At 43.3% G+C, this 21,248-nt stretch overlaps 1 protein-coding gene across 1 annotated transcript in view; it reads left to right on the top strand.

Moving 5' to 3' along the window:
* Positions 1-825: 825 nt before the first annotated feature.
* LOC147826206 (uncharacterized) overlaps positions 826-21,248 on the top strand; it is a 39,058-nt gene continuing 18,635 nt past the window's right edge. The window contains exons 1-3 of the mRNA XM_087181685.1: positions 826-941; positions 2,715-2,864; positions 19,036-19,073. Of these exons, the coding sequence (XP_087037811.1) occupies positions 860-941; positions 2,715-2,864; positions 19,036-19,073 (270 nt within the window). The 5' untranslated portion in view covers positions 826-859. The remainder of the gene's footprint in view (positions 942-2,714; positions 2,865-19,035; positions 19,074-21,248) is intronic.

Raw genomic sequence — 21,248 nt, 5'->3', positions numbered from 1 at the left:
GCTTAAATTTTAAAAAACAAAAAACTAGAGTAAAAGACACATTGTCCTCAATCCCACTCAAATACCCCCAGGTGGAACACAGCACATCGTTCTTGCCACTTTCTGAAGCTGTTCTGGAAGTCCTCTTTCATTAGGGGCTTTACAAGGTGTGATCAAAAATATGGTGAATGTTGCTATTGAGAGTCATCCACTGGAAAGACAGGCTCGCAGAAACATTACATTACAGTGTGTCCTCATCCACCTTATTCACCACAACTGGCACGATGAGATGTCTGTGGCTATTCCGCCAAAGTCAAAATGACTATGGAAATAAACATTCTGAATCAATTGAGGACATCAAGGCAGCAACACGGACACAACTAAAGACATAGGAGAGGACTTCCAGAACTGCTTCAGCAAGTTCAAGACTGATGGGATGACTCTGTTTGAAGTGAGGGGGAGTGTTTTCAGGGGTATTCGTGGCAAGGTGTTTTTTACTGTAATAAATTTAATTTTTTTTTCAATATTCTCTGTATTTTTTGAACATACTACTTTGTCATCTGGATTGATTTCAAACTTTTATGGTGCATGAGAATCACCAAGAAGGTTTATTAAAGCTGACTGCTTTAAAAAACAAAAATCAACAGAAAAAGAACCTGATTGCTAAGTGTTTTGATTCAGCAGGTCCAGGGGAGGGCCTCAGAAGTTTCATTTCTATCGAGTTCTCAGGTGAGGCTGATGAAGTGGCTCGTGGCCCATGCTGAGAATGATTATTGAGCAGAGGCTCTCGGCCCTGGCTACACATTGCCATCACCTGGGGGAGCTTTCAGAAAGCAATGCCTGGTCCCCACTGCAGAGATTCTGACTTCCTGGACTAGCGATGGGCTGGGGCACATGGATATTGAAAAGCTTCCCAGGTGATTTCTACGGTAGAGAGTCACAGCACCTCCAGAAGCTTGCAGGTATGCATGCTCTGCTCTCATTCTCAGCCTGGGAACTTGGGGCAAGATGGATGGGTGGAAACAAGATATGTTTGCAAACACTGTTGGATGTTAACAAGTTGTTCCAAAGCCGGTTGGAAAGTAAAGAAAGAAGAGTGGCTAGTCTGCTTGGTATGTCCTGCTGGTTAGGACTGATGAGGGCTCCAGCGGCAGTGACCCAGCTTGGAATGCTGGGCTCCTGAGCAAAACTTCCCCCCCAGAATGTTCTTTAATATAAACTAATTCAGTAGTCCCTCCCTACTTCAACAGAGGGGCTCTGTGTGTGGACTGCAGCCCAGACCGGGGTTGGGGAGAGGGGTGTAGTAACTTTGTCGGGGCCCTGGAAAAGGGGAGAAAGTATCATCTGGCCAGGACTTCTCCTTTACAAAGAGCTTCTTCATCATCATCATTTTCTATAGTAATAAAATATTCTCTATTATTTTCTCAAGTGCTTAGTTACTTGTCCTCAGCTTGTGGGTTAAAGTTTAGAGCATTTTGAGGGCTCTAATTCAATCTGGCTGGTTAGAATCATCAGGACAATTACAAAGAGAAGCACCTGTCTCCAACCAGGGTGACCACTTAGTTCACCCAGGTTTTTCTTCATTTTAGCACTGAAATTCCTACACCCTGGAAACTCCAACTTCCACAAACAGGGACAGTGGGTTCCCCTGTCACACTCCAGAACAAGTAGATCAGAACCTCTAGACCTGGGTATCAGAGTGTTCAGAGGCCACCAGGAGGCTTATATAACGTGCAGCCAGGGCTGAGAACCAGTGGCCTTCAGATTAAATGAGTGTGTGCTGTGCAGTATATGGTACTTTCTGGAGCTCTTCTGACCTCTGTATGTATCAGGAGTGGTGTGTGTGTATCCATCCATCCATGTACACTGACATTCTTTCAAGTGTAAAGGAACTGGGCTCCAGGTACATGTGATTTTTAGGTTATTTTCCCAGGACCTTTTAGATAATTGTGACATTTCAAGTCTCATAGATGGTGTGTCTTCAGCAGCCATATTATGTGGGAGCATCTGAAAATGTTGAGCCTTTATAGAGCTGGACACCAACAAGCTCCCACAGCCTCACTTACTAACCACTTTTAATGGGGTCAGCAGTGTGTGTGGCTGGTTATTTCTAAGCTATTTTTGAAAAGTCTAAATTTAAAACAAAATTACAGATAAATTCAAGTGAACAAGATGAAATAGGTAGCCCACAAAATGGTGGGGATGGTCTTTCCAGGATAATTTTTCTTCCAGAAATGTTTTTCTTTTAAAAGCCAATAATTTGATTCCCGCTGGGGCATACTAGAAGGCCTTAGATGAGCAACTATCTCTCAATATAATAATTATGTCTCGTTGTTGGCAGAAACGAGGCATTCACATAATTGTCCTGCGTAATAGTATGTTATATCCTATTGTCCAGAATAGGCTAGACATACCCCCAAACCAGCTCCCCTCAGGAGTCTCAAAACAGTGGAAATATGGAACAGCCAAGGTGCAGGAAGTCAGCACCCACAGAGCAGAGCATGGAAAATGGACTTTGCCCCAGAGTTTATTTAATACACAATGTACTAAAGAACAGCTGGCCAACTAGTGAGCAAGAGGGTCAAGCCAATGAGGGCTTCTGGTAGTTTCTTCTTTCCAGGATTAAAGAAATAAGCATTTCCATGGAGGAAACTGAAAAGGGAATTATAATTAGTGGTCACTCAACTCCCCAAAGCTTAATTAAAAATTAGTTGATACCTGCCTCTTTATGGCAGGCTTTGTTGTTCTGGTCCTGCATGCTGGACTTGGAGTGGCAACATGGTGCAGTGGAAACCACGATGCACCTGGACACAGAAGACTGAAACTTGACTTCCTCAGGAGGTCACCTGATCTCTCAGAGTCTGCTGTTTCATCCCAGCAAAGAGGTTTGGTTCATCAATCCCATGTTTCCCAAGTTGGTCCAAGCTTAGCATGAGGAATATCTTTGTCCATCAGGTGAACAGGAACCCAGCCAGGGCAACTTAGCAACGTAGTGAGACCCTGTCTCAAAATAAAAAAATAAAAATTTCCAAAAGGGTTGGGAATGTACCTCAGTGCAAAGGCCATGGGTTCAATCCCCAGTACTGGGAGGAGGCAGGGAATATGAGCCCTAGAGCCAGACCAGCACTCACTAGCTCTGTGACCTTGGGCATTTTACTTAATTTATTTGTGCCTGGCTTCTAAATATAAGAACAAGTATAATTCTATCCACATCATGGGAGTATCAAGAGAATTAAATGAGGGGCTAGGGATTAGCTCAGTGGTTTCACTGCCTGCTGCGCATGCGCAAGGACCCAAATTCAATCCCTGATATAAAAAAAAAAAAAGGATTAAATGTGAGAATCTCTAGAAAATGCTTACAACAAAAGCAAGTGCAGAGTCAAGTAACAATAGTGTGAAGTATTATTAATTACAGTGATTTGGCTTCTTCAAAATAATTCAGAGAAGTAGTAAACCATAGAAAATTTTGAAAGCCATGAAAAGAACAATGGAGAAAAGTGAAATCAGTTGTGAGGTACCAGGTATTTTCTAGCTGGGACTGTGTGACACAATGCCACCCTGAGGTCCCCCAAGAACCACATAATAGGCAATATGTACAAAGTAAATTCAAGATCTTTTTTGTTCTTTTGGCTTTCCTACTTCCACTGATCACCCTCCACCTGGTACCAAGAAAGTTGTCAATAAAAGTCAGCAGCTATGGTTCTGGTCCTGGCCAACTTTAACATGAATATTACCCATAATCTGAGTAAGAGCACATGATGGAGCTGGGGATTTAGCTCAGTGGTGTCGCCACCTGCCCCGAAAGCACAAGGGCCTGTGTTCGATCCCTGATACCAAAAAAGCAAAACAAAACAAAAAGAACACATGATGGTAAAGAGCTATTTAGATGAGGGTGAAAGTATTTTGCAAACTAGACAGCACTTCACAAGGCTAAGTATTATCCCTCTGCCCCAGTGAAAGTGATTAATAAGACAAATATTTGTAAAGTCCAAACCACAAGCTCTATTTTGTGCAGAAGGAACTGAAGTGATCAGTGTTATCTTATATGAACCTGGATTCTAACAGACTCCCTTGAATACTAGCAAGAATGACTGGAAGCAGCTTTCTTGTTGTCTGAGAGTTCAACCTGCAAAGGGATTTGTGACATCTACTGAGATACTGACAATTAGCTATTGTAATGTTCCCTGCGTCAGGCAGCTGATGTGGTTCTTAACAGCCTACTGAAATATTTGGAAAAGAGAACAATGAAACCGAAGAAATGTGAGGACCTCCTGTGTGCCTTCAGTGCAGTATAAACAAGACATAGCAAGGCAGGGCTTCCCAGCCATGCTCCCCTCTCCCAACCCCACCCTAGGACCAGCCTACTCCAGGCTCAGCTTTGTACCAAGCAGACACTTGACACTGTGCCAGACACTCGGCAGCTCCTTAAGCAGAGTAATGAGACTTGGTTTATTGGGAGCCTTTAATTACCAGTCTAATGTACAAACACATTTCTCTCCAGAGACACTCACGCAAGCACAGGCTTTGTTCAGAAGGAAAAGCAGACTGCTTCCTCTTCCTGGCTGAGAAGACATTCATCCAGGGGGATGTTTATGTGGGATTGGTGAAATGCAGCCTGCTCCAGCTCTGAAACCCTCACATTCTTGCTCCCCCACCGAGGAACCCATTTACTTAAGTCTCTGACCAAGTCTGCATGGTAATGGTTCTTGATTTTGCCTATGTGATCCAAATAATGACAGTGGCTAGAACACGGCACAAGATAGTAAGAAGGTTTACAAAGCAAGAGCAACATGGACTCATCCTATTCCGGGGCACCAACTTGAATATGGAAAATAGACGAAATCCCTGTAGTTCAATTACCTGAACTCATTTTTATTCACTGATACAATAAAACATCTTGAAAAGAGGGGAAGGGGTAGAAGTAAAAACACAAAAAGTGGTTAACACTTACCAGTACAGTCCAGACACTGTGCTGAGCTTTCTTCTGAAGTGTCCCTCTTAATCCTCACAGACTCACAAAATAGGAGCTATTTATCATCCCCATTTAACAATGACTTTTCTAAGATTACTTGGTAAATGGTAGAGCTGGACTCTGACCCTTCAGCCAGGCTTAGCTCCATGCTCTTTTGTACAGTTGCTTGGTATTTATTAGTTCCTTTGACAAACTTCTGAATGACAATTTGAATTTGCCAAGGCATTAGGGATAAAATATTAGAAAAAAAATTTAAAGTATATCCCCGCTCTCCTGGAGCTGACTTTACCCACACATTATGCCAGCCACCTTGCGTGTTAACGGGGGGAGCCTGGGTGGAGGGCAGCTTCAGATCGGCTGCTGTTTGGTGGCAAGGCCATGACTAGGCTGCAAAGTCTGAGCCTGGCCACCCTTGGCCTCGTTGGGCTCCTCTGGTGAGAAGTCACTGCTCTGGGCTCACCCTGAGCCTGGTACTGCTCCCAGAGTTTCTCCCACCCTTCTCTCCCTTGCGCCCTCTCTTATCGCAGGTGTTGGCCCCACATTCCAATCTGAATCCCCACCTGTCCCTTTATCCTTCATGATGTCACTCCCAATAAATCTCTTGCACATCAAGCACCATCACGGCTCTTGCACCTTCAGACTCAAACTGGGGAATCTCCCTCTGTGCTGCGTCACTGGAAATGGCCTGCATCTCAAGTCAAGGATTCAGATACCCACTGTGTCTGACCATCACCTCCAGTCCTGCTGGCTAGAACTCAGTCTCTTCCCACTTGGTCTGATCTTCACCTGCTCAGGTCCCTCTGCTCTTTGACCTGCCTGTTTTTCCCCCTCCTAGCATTACCTTCCTCTCTATTTGGCTTAGATCCCATCGTTGCTCAGTTGCATCCTTAGTGGGTGCAACTGGCAATTTTGAGGGGAACAATTACTGTGAAGCACACTCCCACATACTGCAGGACATTTAGCATTCGAATTGCCCACTAAATTCCAATCGTGTTCCTCACCTTTGTGATAACCCAGAGCAGTTCTACCTGCTCCCAGACACCAGACCGGTACCATCCTGTCTGCTATTGAGAACCTCTGCCTTAGTAGCTTGTCAGTTTTCCTTGCTCATTTTCCTTCCACTATGGCAATCAGAACCACCCCCAAGCCTGGGTTCCTGGAGCAACCAGCTGCTCCCTGCCTGTGGGCAGGTACCAGAGTCTAGCTAGGCACAGTCCCACAGCTGGACAGGGCGGTCCTGCTGTCAACTCTGGTCATTAACTCAAAGCAGGTCCCAATACCGATGGCAGTGTAGTGAGGATGCCCATTCCCCAGGATGACCATTAAGGTCTTCTCTACTCTCCTGAAACCTGGGATCCTCAGCCTCCACAAACCCAGAAAGAAAACTCTGTTACTGAACCAAGAAAGTAAATATCAGCCCACATGTCCTAAACCTCTACCACAACTAGTTCCTGACCCACAGGCTGTCCCTGCCTCCCTGTCCTCCTGGGACAGTGGAAGAGATATCCTTTCCTTTCCCCTGTCTAAAATCATCTCCCTATCTGAATCTCACCCCTCCTACATTTTCACAACAATTAAAGTATGTAAGCATTCCCTCCCTCTCCTTCATTCTCCTCTCCTTTGCCTCCTGACTTCATCTCATCCCCAAACACATGCTGCTTTTTTCCACATAAAAGTTTACTGTTTAGATGAAATATGCAACAGCACTTCATGTAACACCTCATTAATGCTTCATTATGGAGGGTGACTTAGCTTGACTAAAGATTTAAAAATACAGCTCCCCTCCTTTGATCCCGTATCACCCCCAGGGATGGTCAGAGTTTGTTCAAACACTGCCTTCTCTCATGGTTTCCTTATCTCTCCCTCACTGCTGGGTCCTTTTCAGAACCCCGTTGTCATAACCACAAATTGCTCTTTCCAAGGTTACCAAAGACCAGATTCCATGGACATGTTCAGTGCTCGGCTTGTCTGGCCTCCTGGACACATTTATAGAACTTTCCACCTCTGGCTTCTATGTCACCATCTCCTGGTTGTCCTACTTTTTGGCCATCTTCCTCTTGTAGTTAGCTTGCATTCCCAACCATCTATCTCTTAAAATATATTTCTAAAGCTTCTGTCCCAGGTCCTCCTTTCTTCTAACCCTTCAAATTTTTTCTTGAAATCGCTGGATCCAGAGTCAGTTACACCTGCTAGATCTGCATCAGCAGAATGATGCTTAGAGCTCTGTCACCTCTTCCTCCATTGGACTCAGTTCTGAATTCAAGACTTGCGTAAGTCCAGCTGAGGGACCTAAACCACGTTTGGATTCAGAGTTGTACCAGAGTGTGGGAAATGCAGCTTTGGTGTTCTAGACTCTTTACTTAGGATAGAGGATGAGAAGCACGGAAGAAAAGCCCACTAAGCTGTTGTATGATATGTCTCACAACAGCTAAAAGAGCTCACCATTTCCCCAACACAGTTTCTCTCCTAATGCCCTTTATTCCTGTAAACTGCATCCCCATATCTACTTCATCAAGTCTGAGATGGGAGGAATACCCCTGCTGCTCTCTTCCAGTCCATACCCGCATCTACCAGTTCAGACCCTAAATGTCTTCTGATTCTGATTCCAAGCAAACTTAGCAAAACATAAATATGAACATAAATCTCATGGGCTCATTTAACATGTATCCCCCGCTCTAGCTGGTGCTCATCAGGAAGCCAGGTACCAGGTCTTACTGATAGGCTTATGCATCCCCAGAGCATTAACACAGTGCCTGGCACAGGGCAAATATTGCTATTGTACCAAAAGGTTTTTCCTTCTCCAGCCAAGCAATCATATCCTCATCTGGTAATCAGTAAGATTTCAGTCTGCCTGGTTGTTACAAAAGAAGCACAGCACTTTACATATAAGACTATATCCTTGTTCCAAGTTAATCCCCCAACTTGTAAGTTGCTTCTTACAAGTGCACATATTGAGCTAAAAAAAAAAGTTGGGGAGAAGAATAGTTAGTAAGTGTGCCCTAGAGGATCAAACTTGTCTTCCTGCTATTCAGTCTTCTCTTGCTCTTAAAACTCATTCTCCTTTATCCCTCACTCGCTTTTCTTTGTCACTTTACTTGGCGTCTCTTCTTTCCCCACCCCTCCTCTTCTCATTTTATATCCACATCCTTAAGGGCCTAATGGAAACCTGCAGGGCCTTCCTAAAGGCCCTGATTCCCATCAACCACTGGTTTCCATGTTCAAACTTGCACTGAACTAGCAAAGACTACCTTGGTGCCTCCTCTATAACATGCTTTCTGTTTTCCTCGGGAACTTCACCCCCATACTCCAAGATTTTGCTTCAAGCCAGGATTCTTGCAGCCCCATAAAGCTGTGCGCTATTGTGGCAGTTCCTCTGAACCAGTGTTTTCTGGAAAGACTTTTAATAATCTCAAGGCACATTCTTGGAATCAGATTCTGAATGTCCCTGGAGGAATAAACAGGATTCTCACAGGCTTCAGAAGAAAAGAGTAACTTTATTCACAGCATTCTTACTCCTCTTGCCATCAAAACAGCATCACACTAAGAACATAACAAGCAGCACACAGACTTGAAGATCACAGGGTGCCTGGAGGGAGGGTCCTGAGATGTCTCTGTGGTGTCCTCAGTCCCCTGTATAGAACTGCTGCCTGTTGCATCTTCACGATGTCTTGGGCTTTGGTTTGGATGTTGCTCCAGGAAGAGGCGAGGGGAGCAAACACAGAAGTAAGGGATCCTGAAGCTTCTCTTACTCCCCTAATTTTAAGCATATTCAGTCCTGGACAGTGGGTACTCCTCATGGCCAAGAAAGATGCTTCTTGCTGCTAGGAGGGAATAACCTGGTCCACAAAGACCCCCTCCCTCCACTTCCTATAGCAGGAAAGCTTGTCCTGTGAGCAGTGCTGTGCATGCATTGTGTGTGTGTGTGTCCTTTTTAATGATATGTGCTATTTCCTGATCTTTGGTTTTTCTGGGACACATCTATTAACTTGCTGAGGGAGTTTATACTTCTACTGCTAATTTCATTCATTCATTTAACTAACACTGAGTACCTGCTATGCATTCTGCTCTAAGAGTACACTGATAAATAGCACATGGTCCTGATATTAAGGGCAAGATACAGATCCTCAAGTCAAGCAATTATTTACAGTATGAAAAGAGGTCTCCTAGGAATAAGTGTGGGATTTAGTATAAGTGCACACAGGAAAGACACCTAATTCAGAGTTGGGTAGGTAAGGAAGGCTTCAGAGAGGACATGACATTGACAGTGGGGGCTAAAGTCCTTGATCAGAGACGCACCCACTCAGAAGTGCAGGTCAGTTTTGGAGTCCAAAGGCTATGGATTTCAAACCCAGATGCTACAGCTTGGATCTTGAATGTCCTTCCAAAGGTCCATGTGATAAAGGCTTGGTCACCAGTCTGTGGCACTACTGGGAGATGGTGAAACCTTTAAGAGGTGGGGCCTAGTTAGGTTCCTGAGAATGTGCCCTTGACCTGGAGGATATTGAAATCCTGACCCTGCTCCCCTTCTTGCTTCCTGGCTGCCATGAGGTAAATGGTTTTCCTTGCTAGGCTCTCATCACCAAGACGCTGTGCCTCAGCATAGGCAAAAGTAAGAGAGCCAAGTGATCATGGAATGAAACCTCTGAAACCATGAACCTTTTAAGTTGATTATCTCAGGTGTTTTGTTGCAGCAATATATAGCTGACTAAAACACGAGGTCTATATTCCTTAATGCCTGGATGATCTGGAGTAAATTAGTCAAGGCCTTCCACCTTCTTCATTATGGGTAGACTGATACACAATTGGGCCACTCTTAAACCTCATCAAGACACCTGCTACCCTCCCTTCCTCATTACTCTGTAACTGGTCAGCCCTTGCTGTTCCTCAGTCATACCAGGCAGACCTTTCCCTTCAATGGCCCTGTCTGTTCTTTCCAGGTTAGCTGCCTAGCACCTCCTGTCTCTCTCAAATGTCACTTCTCACTGGGGTCTCTCTGACTGCCATAGGAGGTAGAAAATGGCCCTCTAAACATGCCCATGCCCTCACTCCTACAAGTTACAAGTATGTTATCTTACATGGTAAAGGCACTTTGTACTTGTAATTAAATTGAGGCTCTTGAGACGGGAGTACCATGGATTATCCAAGAGGGCCCAGGGAGGCAGGAGACCCAAGAGTCAGAGAAGGAGCTGTGATGATGCCACACTGCCAGCTTTGAAGATGGAAGATGGGGCCAGGAGTCCAGAAACCTAGGAGACTCCTAGAAGCTGGAAAACTCAAGTAAAATGAATCTCCCACAAACCTTCCAGAAAGAACATTGCCCTGCTAACACCCTTATTTTAGGACTTTTGACTTCAGAAGTAAAATGAAGCAGTAAGTTTACAGTAATCAGCTACAGCAGAGCTAGGAATCTAATGCACCATCCTATTTAAAACTATTCCTTCCTTCTCTCACCTTCTCGTTCCTCCTTTACCTGTTTTATTTTTCTCCATCTCCCTTACCATCTCTGAATTACTATTTTTATATCTCCTACCTTTATTTGCTTATGGTCTCTCTCTCATCATTAAAATACACACCATGAAGCAGAAACTGATTTATTCACTCTTGCATTGCCACAGCCAGGCACACAGCAGGCACTCAGTAACTATGCACTGTAAGAATGAATGCTCATTCTCCTTCCCAGTACTTTTAAGATACTGAAGATGAAAGAGCCTGACTCTTGCGGGCTGTTGTAGTAGTAAGTATAGCATAAAAGTAATGCCATGGTTTGCTGTCCACAAGGTTGGCAAAGACCCCTATCTGTGCTGCCAAATGCCCAAGCTGTGCCTTGTCCACTCATGACTCAAAGAACAGTGACCTCCTGCCAATCCCTGTGGCTCCCTCAGCCTCCTGAGGCCTCAAGTTGTTACTGGTCATCTCAGCAATGGATCAGGCACAACATTTAAATGCTGTTGAATTTTACCCTCACTCATCTGAAGGGACAGAGCTTATATCTGCATCTATGGGCAACCTCTTCTCCATTCTCCTATTTTTCTAGAGAATAGTATACTGCTTCCATCTACTGGGAGCTTCCTATGTGTCTCATTGATTAAGCTGTCCTACGTGCTGTAGATGAATATATTTATTTAATCCTCACACCTCTGAGGGCAGAGGCTCATATTCATTTCTACATTTCAAATGGGAAAATTGGGCAGGAGAGAAACACTAATCTGCCCATAGCCACATAGCTGGGAAGGGTCAGAACTCAGATCTGAACCCAGGCAGCTGTGCTTAGAATTCTCACTGCTAATTTCACTCCTGGCTTTTCCTCCCAAAAGGACCTTTTCACCCATGTCAACACATCCCATCTCTCTCCATCCAGTCTACAGATCCAAGCCCCAGACACTGGCTTGGGGCTTTAAAGGGATTGATAAATAACATTTCTCTCTCCAGTACCCAAATTCAGAACTGTTATATTAGTCCACTTTCCCACTGCTGGACATAATACCCAACACCCACAGCTTAAAGGAGAGGTTTGATTTTGGCTCCCATTTTAAGAAGATTCAGTCCATTTTCAGCTGGCTCCAAGGTAGAATCATCTTGCCAAAAAGGAGTAGCAGTGCAAAGAAAGCTGCTTAGTTCACAGTGTCCAGGAAACAGCAGGGGAACAGTGCCAGAGAGGAAGAACAAGGCGACAGACAGACAGACAGATACATAGATAGATAGTGTATCCAAGATCACACCTCCATGATTCACCCAGGCGCACCCAGGAGTGTGCTCCATCAATCCCCTGGGCAGCCCCCAACCCAAACAAGTTGACACAATCAAGCTTAACCATCACAACTGTCTTAGTCCATTTGCTAGTATAACAAGATCCCTACGCTCATAGTTGTAACAACAGAAATTTCTTTCTCTCAGTTCCAAGGGCTAGAATTCCAAGGTCAAGGAAGATTTGGTGTCTAGTTAAAAGCCATCTCCTGGCTTATGGATGGCTGTCTTCTCACTGTCTCTTCACATGATGGAAGGTGTGATGCAGCTCTCTGGGGCCTTTTTTATAAGGGCACTGACCCCTTCATTAGGCCCTACTCCCATGGCCTAATCATCTCTCAAAGGCCCACCTACAAATACTATTACCCTGGGGGTTAGGATTTAAAGGTGCATTTTGTGGAAACACAAATATTCAGACTATATAGCAGAAACAAAGTGAGAGTTAGGAGCAGATGGATGAAGATCAATAGTTGAGCTTTACCCAGACATGGCAGAGCACACTTGTAATCCCAGCAACTTAGAAGGTTGAGGCAGAAGGACTGAAAGTTCAAGATCAACTTAGGCAACTTAATGAGACCCTGTATCAAAAAAAGTAAAACAAATGCACTGGAGGTGTAACTAAGTGGGAGAGTATTTGTTTAATATGCATGAGACCCTGGATTGAATCCCAGTATCTCACACACACACACACACACACACACACACACACACACACACAATGAGCTTTGTCCAAATGAAATCCAGCCAGGTTGGAGGATGTGACCAGGGTCAATGACCAATAAGTGTCCCCAAAGGCCCATGTGTTAAAGGATTGATCCCCAACCCATGGCAATAGTAGGTGGTCATGGAACATTTAAGAAGCAGGGACCTAGAGGGAGATCTTAGGTCAAAGGGAATAGTGAGAATTCAATCTCTTCCTATCTCTTCTTGCTTCCCAGCAACCATTACTTGAGAAGCTTTTCTATGTGCTCCCTACCACAATATGCAGCTTTGCCATAGGCCCAGAAGCAATGAGTCCAGCCAGCCATAGACTGAAACTTCCAAAACTGTGAGCCAAAATAAACTTTTCTCTTTATAAATTATCTCATTTATTTTGTTACAGTAATGGTAAATTGACTAATATAATCTCTTTCCCAAATAAATATTTACAAATGCCAGGGATTATAACAATATCTTTGTACTGCTATTATTCAACCTACACTAAAAACCATGGACACAACAGTTAATTCAAGGACCACCATCCCCGTGGGAAGAAGGGGTAAAGATAAGAGGCAGGAGTTTAGGGTTGTTATTACTTGTTAAGCTAGCAATAGCCCCTGGGAACACAATGGACCAACAATGAATGCTCCCCCAATGCCTCCCACAAACTGCTGATCTATCAAGAGCTTTGTGTCTATTCATATTCGACCTGGAAAACTCCTAACTTGATGCCTGAACAGAGTAGGTATATATTCAACAATAGTGCCCGGCCTGTCCCAGATTAAGCCCATTACTACAAAATCTACTATGAACTAGATCCACTTTCTCCACCACACTAACAACCACTCCCCATCTTCAACACATAGGCCCTGGTCACCACCTGATAGAAATGGGAGGGGAGAAGACTCAGAATATCATGATCTCTGAATCTTCCCACAGAATCAAAAATCAAGCTGGAAAATTGTCAGATAGACTTGAACTCCAACAGGATCAACAACTGCAGAAGCGACAAAGAAATGTTTTGTGACCTGATGTTTGGCATCTGTGCCATAAATAATAAGTCAGACATGCTAATTGCATATAGCAGTCGAAAGTCTGAGGCAGAGAGTATTGATCTTCATAAGCATGTAAGAACAGGACACCAGCTGTCACACATTCACAAGAGGCGGCATATCCCAAGCACAGATTAAATACAAATTGGTATTATGTTTCTGCAAGGTTTATATGCTGCATGAAGAATGACTTTCTTCCTGGTATAGGAACTGAAACTGGAGTGGAATCAATTATCATTTCTGCCCCAGTACTTCACTATTTCCCTTGCAGAATTTCCCGAAGTAGCCTATACAAGAGTGGTGGGGATTCTAAAGTTCTTGCAGAGATTAATGAACCATATATTTTCGGTGGGGTATGGGAGCGCACGCCTGTAATTCCACTACTCTGGGAAACTAAAGCAAGAGGACTGCAAGTTCAAGCCTAGCCTGAGCAAGTTAGTGAGACTCTCAATATTTTTAAAAAAATTTAAAAGGGCTGGCTATAGCTTAGTGTGAAAGCCCTGGATTCAATTCTTAGTACCAAATAAATAAATAAGTTATATTTTTCATCAAAGCACTAGGCAAGCTAGAAAACACCAAGGAATATGGACTCAGCAACCAAGGAGAAGTGTTGGTCCCCTAAGTCTATTTCACCGGGGCCAGTGAACGAATATTTGTTGAACTCTTGCCATCCACTAAGCAATTTAAGTGATCTTGTCACTGTATGGTAATGCAGTGGTCAAGGGTACAGACTCCAGAAGCCAGACTGCCTGATTCAAATCTCAGCTGTTCCTTTCAGAGTGGAGTGACTGTGGGCAAGTTATCCTGTCTGTATGCTTGACCTAATGTGCAAGGCTATGAGGACTAAAAGAGGAAGTGCGTGCTAAGCACTCACATCAGTGCCTGGCACGATGCATGGTGAGCATTCAGTGGAGACTGATTTCATGAAGTAGGCACTTTACAGAAAAGGCAGCTAAGGCTCTGGGAAGCTTATTATTGCTCAAGGTCAGACAGGCAGTAAGAGGATGAGCCTGATACCAACCCAGGTAGTCTGGCTTTAGGGCCTGACATTTACCCTATACGCCAGGTGCCTCATTCACTGTTAATACATAGGAAGCCACAATTCACACTCGGCTCTCACTAACCCCTTCAGAAATGCCTTAGGCAGTGTCCCACAGATTATCTGCAACGGAGCTAGGCTTAGAACCCAAGTTCCACTACCCAAATCCCCCACCTCTCAAATCTCATTTATATCTTGGCCTTCTGCGATTCCTGCTCGTATGTGGCACCTTTCCCCAAAGGACAGTTTCCTGGCACCGTGAGCCCTTGAGGCTCGGTTCTAATTGCATGAATCACCAGCACCTTTGTGACCAAAGCTGGTACCACAGTCCTCAGGGATCTATGCTAACTTTCTGCAGCTCAGCTTTGATGTTTTTAATGCACCAATCACTTTTAGTACTATCATGCAAGCCATGGTACTAAATATTAATATAAAGAGGAATAAGCCAGATGCTTGCTCTCAGAGGAGTTTGCTAGCTAGTGGAAGAAACAGATGGGCACATAAAGAATACAGAAGCTCGAAGGAGAAGAGAAGGGGCTGACTGCTGCGGCACATTGGTTCTCTAGTCCTGCTGTGGGGTAAGTGAGGAGTACCACAGACCTCCCAGGTCTGGGGAGCCAGAATAGGCGACTTTTCAATTCCATCCTGTCATCTGAGGAGCTAGAGCATTCTGGGACCACTCTAAGGCTGTTACATGGTTTCAAGGACACTGGCATCACAAAACAACACCATTTGGCAGATGGCAGGAGCTGCCTTGGGGAAGGAGGCCACCTCTCATGCCAAGCTAGAGACAGGAAACATTTAATCTGAGTTAGAAAAAGGAAGACAAGCCATATTGTGTTTGGAAGCCGCAGATGGACCCAATATTCTAATACTTCCAAACCATTTGCAGGTCATAAACCCTTTAGAGCATAGAATAGACGCACAGGACCAATGCTGCAGAAAAAGGATGTGGGCTCAAGACAGCACACTGGAGGCTTCTGTGGTTTTGCAGATGCTTCAGAAACCAACTACAGATACCTAGTGGGTCCATAAACCTTGGGTTCAAAACCTATTTGTGGTGGTTTTTAAGAATGACTACAAACAGAAGGTTTTAAGGGCAGTGAAACTACTCTGTGTGTAACTATAATGGTGAATGCATGTCATTATACATGGACAAGATGTACATTAATGTACAACATTAAGAGTGAGCCCTGGAGCTGCAAGCATGGCTCAGCAGAACAGCATTGCAGAAAGAAAAAAAAGAGTGAGGCCTAATATCACCTATACACTTTGGGGAATAACAGTGTCATGTAGGTTCATCAGATGTAACAAATGTGCCATTCTGGTGGGGGTCTTGATAACAGATGAGGCTGTGCATGTGTGGGGACAGGAAGAATATGGACATCTTTGTACTTCCTCTCAATTTTGGTGTCCACCTAAAACTACTCTACAAACGGAAGTCTATTTTTTTAAATGGCTGCAAATTCTCTGATGTTCCTCCCATGCGGAGGGGAGGTCTATGTTCTTCATCTTGAAACTGGGCCCTTCATGACTGCTCTACCCACTGAGTATGACTTCCAAAGATAGTACATCAAGAGCCATGCAGCTTCTACCGAGTTCACTTACAGTGCCTGCTTTGGGGCTGCTCCCTTCAGAACCCAGCTGCATGACAAGTGGAGAGGCCCGGGTAGGCACAGTGGCCGATAGTCCCAGCTAGGCCCAGCTCCCCAAAATGCTGAAATCCTAATCCTCAGGACCTGTGAATGTGGGCTTCTCTGGACACAGGGTCTTTGCAGATAATGAAGGGAAGATGAAGTCTTTAGAGCAGACCGTAATCCGGTATGACTGGCATCCCCATAAAAGGGGGAAATTTGAATGCAGAGATAGATACACAGAGAGAACAATATGTGGAGATGAAGGGAGACTTGGGTGCTGCTTCTACAAGCCAAGGAATGTCAAAGATTGCAAAGAAGATAGGAGGGAGGTGTGGAACACACTCTCCCTCACATCCCTGCTAGTACCTCTTCTCAGACCTCCAGTCTATAGAAGTGAGACAGTTAAGCTTCTGTTGTTTTAAGCCACCCGGTTTATTTACTTTATGTTGACAGCCTTACAAAAGATATCCTTGCCCAGATGCTAATAGAAATGAAGAAGCCATCCTGGTAGATCCTCCAGCACCCAGCCCTGCAAGACACCTGTAGTCCACTCAGGGATTCCTGAACATCGCAGAGTATGGACATGCCATTACTACTTGGCCCTCACTGAATTTATGACCCACAGAATCCATGAGCAAAACAGATGAAATGGTGTTGTTTTAGGACACTAAGTGTAGGGTTTTTAATCACATAGCAGTGATTAATTGAAACACTACTTAAAATTCTCCTGACCTCTGTCTGACCAACCCAAATTATGTCCTCTTCCTCCTTGTCTGTGAAGGGGGCTTGCTTGATGAATAGTCTGACCTTAATGTCTGTGGTAATGGCAGCATAGAATCTGAGAATTAGAAGGAAGCTTGATATTCACATTTAAGTAAAAACAAATTACCCACAGTCGCAACTTCATACAAATCAAACTGCTTTCATTTTCCCTTTCAATCCTTGTGCATACATAATTTGCACAGAGTTTATTCAAGATTCATTCAACATAGTTAGAATCGAGTAGACATAATTTTGGAATCTGCCTTTTCAACTTGCAATTTATCATAGCATTTTCTATGTTGCTACATAATCTTTGTACTATTTTAATTGGCTGTAAAGAATTTCTCAATTAATTGTACTATAATTTACTCAATCACTGTCCTTTGACCAACATAAAAACTTTGATGTGAATCTTCTTTAATTGCAACATTTTAATTATTGTCCTAAATAAGGGGTTGGCAAACTCTGGCCAAATCCATCCACCCCATTTTTCTGCTGCCTGTGAGCTAATGATAGTTTTAAAGTTTTAGATGCCCAAAGAAAAATTTTAAAAGAATAATATTCCATGAAATTACATGAAATTCAATGTCCATAAATAAAGTAGTATTGGAACACAGCCACACTCATCACTTACATTTTATCTATGACTATTCACACTACAAGGGCAGAGTTGATTGGCTGAGACAGAGATAGTATGGCCCACAAAACCTAAAATATTTACTATCTAGTCCTTACAGCAAATACTTGCCAACCCTGGTCTAAATACATATCAAACCACCTCCCACTTCCCTCAACATTTGTGTCCAAGTTCATCTTTTCACCTTGTCGAGAATCTCTACTGCTCATCTTTGTAATATCATTATTAATTTATTGAACAATGATTTGTTTAAATACCTGAGGATCTATTCTTTGTAGAGGGTGTGTGAGATATTAAGGCTAAATAAAGCAAAAATCCTTGCTTTCAAGGAGTTTACAGTCTGCCAGGACATTCAAAGCAGAGTTTGGGAGTCCTTGGCTAGGGATGTAGTGCAATGGTAGAGAACTTGCCTAGCATGTACAGGACCCTGGGCTCAATGCCCAGCACTGGGAAAAAAAAATGTTCCATGAAGCATTAGAGAGGCACAGAAGAAATGCCTTCAGGTCCAGATGCGGATTAACTTCTAGCACCTGAGAATATAACATTTGAGATTCAAAGAACCAAAGGAAAGATCAGTCCCAGTGGAAAAAACAAGTAGAGCATGAACAAAGACAGGAGGTGAGAGACTTCAGTATGTGTGTGGGACAGTGTGACTGCATTAGAGACGGTCAAGAAGCCACAGTGGGAGACCAAATGGAGGGGGGAGATGAGAACAAAGATGGAGATGGAGCTGGAGATGGGGCGGGGGGGGGTGGGCAAGAAGGAAGCTGAGGAGCAAGCTCAGACAGCTATGGAGGGAGGTGACTTGATATGGGCCCAATAAATAAGAGCCTCTTTAAATGTTTAAGTAGCTACCGAAATTGTCCATATTTTTACTTTCCTTTGGCCAAAGGCAGATAAGAAAAAGATAAAAATTTTATGTTCTTCTGCCAAACAAAAGAATCCATGCTGTACAAGACTTCAGGAGTTAGATGCCTATTAGTTAACTGTGAGAAGTATTTCTTCTCATGCAAGTCTTTGAGATGAACTGCCACATTCCATATAAACAAGATTAGTAGGCTGAGGGTGAGGCTCAGACAGTATGGCCCACAAAACCTAAAATATTTATCTAGTCCTTACAGCAAATACTTGCCAACCCTGGTCTAAATACACGTCAAACCATCACTTCCCATTTCCCTCAACATTTGTGTCCAAGTTCATCTTTTCACCTTGTCAAGAATCTCTACTGCTCATCTTTGTAATATCATTACTAATTTATTGAACAATGATTTGTTTAAATACCTGAGGATGTATTTTTTGCCTAGCATGCTAGAGGTCCTTGGTTCAATGCCCAGCACTGCAAAACAGTGAAAAATGAAATTAGATTCAAGATGTGCAGATTTTCCAAGAAGGCTCCATATGTGTGGGTATACATGTATATATCCTAACAAGAATATTTTTGGGGTTACAAATTCCAAGCAAGATGATTTTATATGTACACACATACGTACATTTATATGTATGCTTTCCCACAGGAGTCTTGCCTTCAGAAAAGGAGGAAGAGTTTATTCTTGTGAGTATTTTCATCTTTCTTATCTACATAAATAGTTCTTCTAAATGATATTACTATTTGGAATTCCACCTTCTTCCCCCTCACATTTTATCCAGGCTTTCTCTTACAAATTAGAAGTCTTTCAATGCCAAGGCAACACGGATGATTCCATTTGTTAAATCTGAGCTAGAACTACTGATCTAAAGACATTTAACATTAATAAACACTAAGCTTCTCCGTATCTTGCCCATTGCTTAAATTTATGAACTGAGTGTCTTAAAGCAGTGATTCCCAAACTTTAAGGTGTATACAACAAATGAAGATGCTGTTAAAATGTAGATTCTAATCCATGGAAATCCAAATAGACCTGAGATTTTGCAACTCTTACAACTTCCCAGTCAGGCTAATGCTGCTGGCCCAGGGACAGTTTGAGTAGCAAGGGCTTAGGCCATTTCAATCCCCATTCACCACTGTCTTCTGAATTCCAATGGCACTTACACTCTCTCGCCTTAGTATTTCAGGCTTGTATTGTTTCCTATTTTATGAAAGTTACCTTGACTTCCTGTTATACTTTGGATGTTGAATGTACGTCAAAGGCTTGGTCCTCAGGGTGGCTTTATTGGGAGGTGGTGAATCTTTACAAAGTGAGGCCTACTTGGAGATTCTTAGATCACTAAAGGTGAGTCTTGAAGGAAACTGTGGAACCCTGGCCTGGCCTCTTCCTTGTTCTCTTTTGCTTCCTGGCCATGACATGAGCTGTTTACTTCACATGCGCTCTATACCATTGCACTCCAGCATCCACAACACTGGCTCAAAGCAGGGGGTTTGCATAATCTTAGACTAGAACCTCCAAAACTGTGAGACAAAATAAACCTTTCCTAAGACTTTGTTTCCATTTTTCCTTAAGGGTGGAGGGGGTGAAGGGAGGACAGGAAATGGGGAAAAAATAAGAACAAAGATATATCATGTAAAGGTACAAGTACCCAATGATACATGTAAATGTATTGTATACCTAAAATGTACCAATAAAAGAATCTAAGGGGAAAAAATAAACCTTTCCTCTTATAAGTCAATTATCTTAATATTTCACTACAATGGAAAACTAATACATTTCCCAACTTGTTTCCTGAAGTGAAAGAGTCTTACTAGCTATGTCTCTGACCCCTCAATATTCAACTCAGTGGTAGTGCACAATGTACATTAAACCAGAGTTCTGGAAACCAGTGATCAAACCAGATGAGACAACCAGAACAATCTGTAGACAGAGCCAGAGCCTCAAGCTGACGATGCAGCTCAGCAGGGCACCACCTGCCTAGCAAGCATGAGGACCTGAGTTTGATTAGTGGTGAAAGAAGGAAGGAAGGAAGGAAGGAAGGAAGGAAGGAAGAGCAGGCAGAAGGGCGGGCAGAGTCAGGGAGAAACACCAGTTAAGGCGTCATCTTTACCACCACAAAGAGCAGGTACAAATTTTATACTTGGGTGAGCAATAAATGGTACCTTTTTTAAAAAAAATGCTGTAACTAAACTTAAGCATAATTTCACAAGCTTCATCTTCTGCCTAACTGCAGAAAATATTATCCTGACCAAATTTAGGTGAACCAAATTGCTTTCTGTTTTCTCTGCCTCTTAAGATTTCCCTTACCCTCTGCCTCTTCTTATCGTTTTTCTCACTGATGTTTCTTGCCACTGTTGACTGCTGCTATGGGTCTTCAGCTGTTAGTCCCTCATTCTGCATCTTCCTCCTGGCCCCCTATGCCCAGTGGTCCTTTGTAGCCATTCCACATCCCTCTTGTAAGGCTCGGGAAATTTCAAGTTCTGGAAGTCTGCCTCAAGGTCTGATTATAAGCAGGAAAGTCTGTAGTTTTTAGACCAAAATTGTAGCCATTTGTTTTTCAGGAGCTTTCCTTCAAGAGAAAAATAGAGAATTTCCAAATGAACGTGAGCTTAGGTGAGTGGACATATTTGCTAACTGATGTGGTGTTCAGAGGTAGACTTTCTAGAACCCGAATAATAGAAGTATGAAGCTTTAGGGCTCCACAGTTGCTCAGACTTCTGTCAAGATCCTGTTTCTAATTTTGTCTTATTTTTCTTAAAGAGGACCACTCAAGCAGTCTAAGCTTCAGGCTCCACAAAACCAGGATCTTCTCCTGATCCTGATGTGTTACTGAAGGGCTAACTGAGAGATGGTTAGTGGAG

The sequence above is a fragment of the Heterocephalus glaber genome, unplaced genomic scaffold (assembly GCF_053883595.1).
Source record: "Heterocephalus glaber isolate CG9 unplaced genomic scaffold, H.glaber_assembly_v1.0 deba00001472, whole genome shotgun sequence".
NCBI lineage: Eukaryota > Metazoa > Chordata > Mammalia > Rodentia > Bathyergidae > Heterocephalus > Heterocephalus glaber.
Note: the sequence above shows the minus strand (reverse complement) of the source record. Positions and strands in the feature narration are given on the sequence as shown.